This window comes from Seriola lalandi, unplaced genomic scaffold (genome assembly GCF_002814215.2).
Source record: "Seriola lalandi dorsalis isolate HSWRI2012SDOR001 ecotype SW California unplaced genomic scaffold, Sedor1 jcf7180001956295, whole genome shotgun sequence".
In the NCBI taxonomy this organism is placed as follows: Eukaryota; Metazoa; Chordata; class Actinopteri; order Carangiformes; family Carangidae; genus Seriola; species Seriola lalandi.
The window spans coordinates 1-3,042 of NW_019426964.1; the positions used below are offsets into that span (position 1 = coordinate 1).

General features: G+C 40.9%; 2 protein-coding genes across 2 annotated transcripts; both read left to right on the plus strand.

Annotated features, from left to right (window-relative positions):
• Positions 1 to 117: 117 nt before the first annotated feature.
• Positions 118 to 2,449, plus strand: LOC111666451 (spectrin beta chain, non-erythrocytic 1-like). The gene is made up of 3 exons (XM_087177665.1): positions 118 to 251; positions 338 to 557; positions 734 to 2,449. The coding sequence occupies exons 1-3, from the start codon at positions 136 to 138 to the stop codon at positions 1,274 to 1,276; spliced, it is 879 nt and encodes a 292-aa protein (XP_087033791.1). The 5' UTR covers positions 118 to 135; the 3' UTR covers positions 1,277 to 2,449.
• LOC147820444 (spectrin beta chain, non-erythrocytic 1-like) lies at positions 2,272 to 3,006 on the plus strand (the record flags this gene model as incomplete). The annotated part of the gene is made up of 3 exons (XM_087177954.1): positions 2,272 to 2,450; positions 2,558 to 2,648; positions 2,860 to 3,006. Coding segments are annotated over exons 1-3 (417 nt in total), but the record flags the coding sequence as incomplete, so codon positions are not given.
• Between the last annotated feature and the right edge of the window lie 36 nt (positions 3,007 to 3,042).

The following is a 3,042-nucleotide window of genomic DNA, read 5'->3' on the forward strand; positions in this document are numbered from 1 at the left end:
TCGCTGCTTTCTGTCACAAGTAGTTTTAGTATCTGCAGAAACATCTAGTTTAAAAGACCATATTCTTTTTAGAATGAGTGAATTGATGCTGTTTCTTAACTTTATGACTGCAGATTTGAGACTCTTGAACCTGAGATGAACAACCTAGGCACTCGTGTAACTGATGTGAACCAGGTGGCTGAGCAGTTGCTGAGCTCCGACAACTGTAGCAAAGACCAAATCCACCACACACGAGACCAACTGAACAACAGGTCAGATCACATAACATATATTTTACAACTCAATGAGCGCATTGGTTGTTTTTAACCTGCATATTGCATTTTGTATGGTCCCCTAGATGGACAGAGTTTGAACAATTGGCTGGCCAGAAAAAACAAGCCCTAGAGTCTGCTCTTAACATCCAGAACTACCACCTGGAGTGTAATGAGATCCAAACTTGGATGAAGGAAAAGACCAAGGTGATAGAATCTACTCAGAGCCTGGGCAATGACCTGGCTGGAGTGATGGCACTGCAACGCAAACTCACTGGCATGGAGAGGGACCTGGAGGCAATTCAGGTATGGAGAGGTTACATGCAGTGACTTATGGGTGAGGGATTGGAGCAGAAAAGACTATAAACAATGCAATAAATAATTTAAAAATAATGCACATTCATTGTGGGAGCAATTTGGGTTTCATGCTGGGGAATCTTCTCATCATTTCTGCATTTAAACCATTCTTTGTGTCTTTTTAGGGAAAATTGGATGACCTTAGAAATGAGGCAGAAAAGCTGGCCAAGGAACATCCAGATCAGGCAGGAGAGATCCAGGGACGTCTGGCAGAGATTCAAGAGGTGTGGGAAGAGTTGAATGCCACCATGAAGCGACGTGAGGAGTCATTGGGCGAAGCCAGCAAGCTGCAGGGCTTCCTTAGGGACCTGGATGACTTCCAGTCCTGGTTGTCCCGCACTCAGACAGCCGTGGCGTCAGAGGACATTCCCACTTCTCTGCCTGAGGCTGAGAGTTTGCTAGCCCAGCATGAGAGTATCAAGAATGAGGTTGATAACTATAAGGAGGACTATGAGAAGATGCGGGCAGTCGGTGAGGAGGTGACCCAAGGTCAGACAGATGCCCAGCACATGTTCCTGGCCCAGAGGCTCCAGGCACTGGATACCGGGTGGCATGAGTTGCGTCGCATGTGGGAGAACCGCCACAGTCTTTTGGCCCAAGCCTTTGACTTCCAGACTTTCTTGAGAGATGCAAAGCAGGCAGAAGCTTTCCTGAACAGCCAGGTTTGAAAAAAGCACTATTGAAATAACTGTGCCAGTGAGCTGTGGCCTAGATGAATCAAAATATGTATCAACGTACAGCTTTATTGGCTTCGTCTATAGTCAAGCAGCCTAATAACTGTTTGCACCTAAAATATATGTACTACATCCTTCAAATGGATAATAACAGCTGGGTTAAAGCATGGGTAGAAATGTAAATCTAATTCAAATTTTTCACCAGACTAACTGCCCTCTTGCCCCTCCCGTTGTTATTAACATGACTAAGATTTGCTTGATTGCATAGCAAAATCATCACAAAGTCATAATCTTAAATAGTTAAATTTAATTAATTAATCACATTTTCAAGCTTAAATTCAGTTCTGCTGAACTAAAACACTCTGCTTTCACAGGGTTAATGCAGCACAAGCATGTTGTTCTGGTAATCAGAAATATGTGTTAATGTTTACTCTATAGGTTTTTATTGTGTTTGCATGGGTTCTTGTGGTTTGTTTACATTGGCGTCTAGTACACTTAGTATTCACACACCTAGCTCTTAAATAAGGGCAACTGGGAGGTGAGAAGTAAAGTGCAGTGTAACTGGGCCACAGGCCTTAATCTGTAATGTGTTGGCCACTATACTCCGCTTATTTTCATTCTATAAAAATTACATAATTACTATTATAATTCTATGTAGCACAAAATCTAATTAAGAAGAAATTAAAGTCCATACAAATGTAAGGACTGGAAGGACCCAAAAGTAGGGATTCAAAGACAACTGCAGCAAATTATAAACTGTTGAAGAAAAACAGAAATTTGTAGTTTGATGTTGTTTGAATTCTTCACTATATCCCCAGCTTGTGCTTGTTTTACATGTTTTAATTTCAATATATCACTGACAGTAAGCCAACAGGCTGCAAAACATCAAAATCATTGGAATTAGATAATAGCATGTAAGAAATGTTAAAAACAATTATAACATTCCTTTTCCTTTCTTTGTGTAGGAGTATGTGCTGTCCCACACAGAGATGCCCAGCAGTCTTCAGGGAGCGGAAGAGGCCATTAAGAAGCATGAGGATTTCCTCACTACCACAGAGGCCAGTGAGGAGAAGATAACTGGTGTGGTGGAGGCTGGACGGCGCCTCATTAACGATTGTAATGCAAACTCTGACAAAATCCAGGAAAAAGTTGATTCCATCCAAGAAAGGTTAGAGCAAAAGTACAAGAAGGATGAAAAATCCCAATAATGCAAGTTTTCCTTGTTGATAAGATGTTTGAAGAGTGGCTCATTTAGCTCTCCTTAATTTTCTCCAGGCATGTTAAGAATAAGAAGGCTGCGAATGAATTGCTTACAAAGCTTAAGGACAACCGTGAACTTCAGCACTTCCTCCAAGATGGGCAGGAGGTAAAAAAAAAATGAAATGAAATAATAGCATCATGAGTAAATTAATAACATGCTTAAAGTTTAAATATGTCAAAGTTACCTAGTACTGTGACTACACATGGCTTCTTTTATCATAAGAAAAAAGCTATAGAATTTGTGTTTATCGCTTGTATTTCTGTATAATTATATTAATAATGATGCTTATTGTGTAATGCTGTCCTCTTTTCTATAGCTCACATTGTGGATCAATGAGAAAATGCTGACAGCACAAGACATGTCTTATGATGAGGCCAGAAATCTTCACAGCAAGTGGCAGAAGCACCAGGCCTTCATGGCAGAGCTGGCCTCTAACAAAGACTGGCTGGACAAAATTGACAAGGTACGGGAAAAGGGTAATTTGTCTGTGTAACTTGGG

What these genes read in the sequence shown, in the direction of transcription:
- LOC111666451 (XM_087177665.1), top strand. Translation starts at nt 136, where the DNA reads ATGAACAACCTAGGCACTCGTGTAACTGATGTGAACCAGGTGGCTGAG. An exon ending in CGAGACCAACTGAACAACAG is followed by an intron (nt 252 to 337) that starts GTCAGATCACAT and finishes ATGGTCCCCTAG; the next exon opens with ATGGACAGAGTTTGAACAAT. An exon ending in GGGACCTGGAGGCAATTCAG is followed by an intron (nt 558 to 733) that starts GTATGGAGAGGT and finishes GTGTCTTTTTAG; the next exon opens with GGAAAATTGGATGACCTTAG.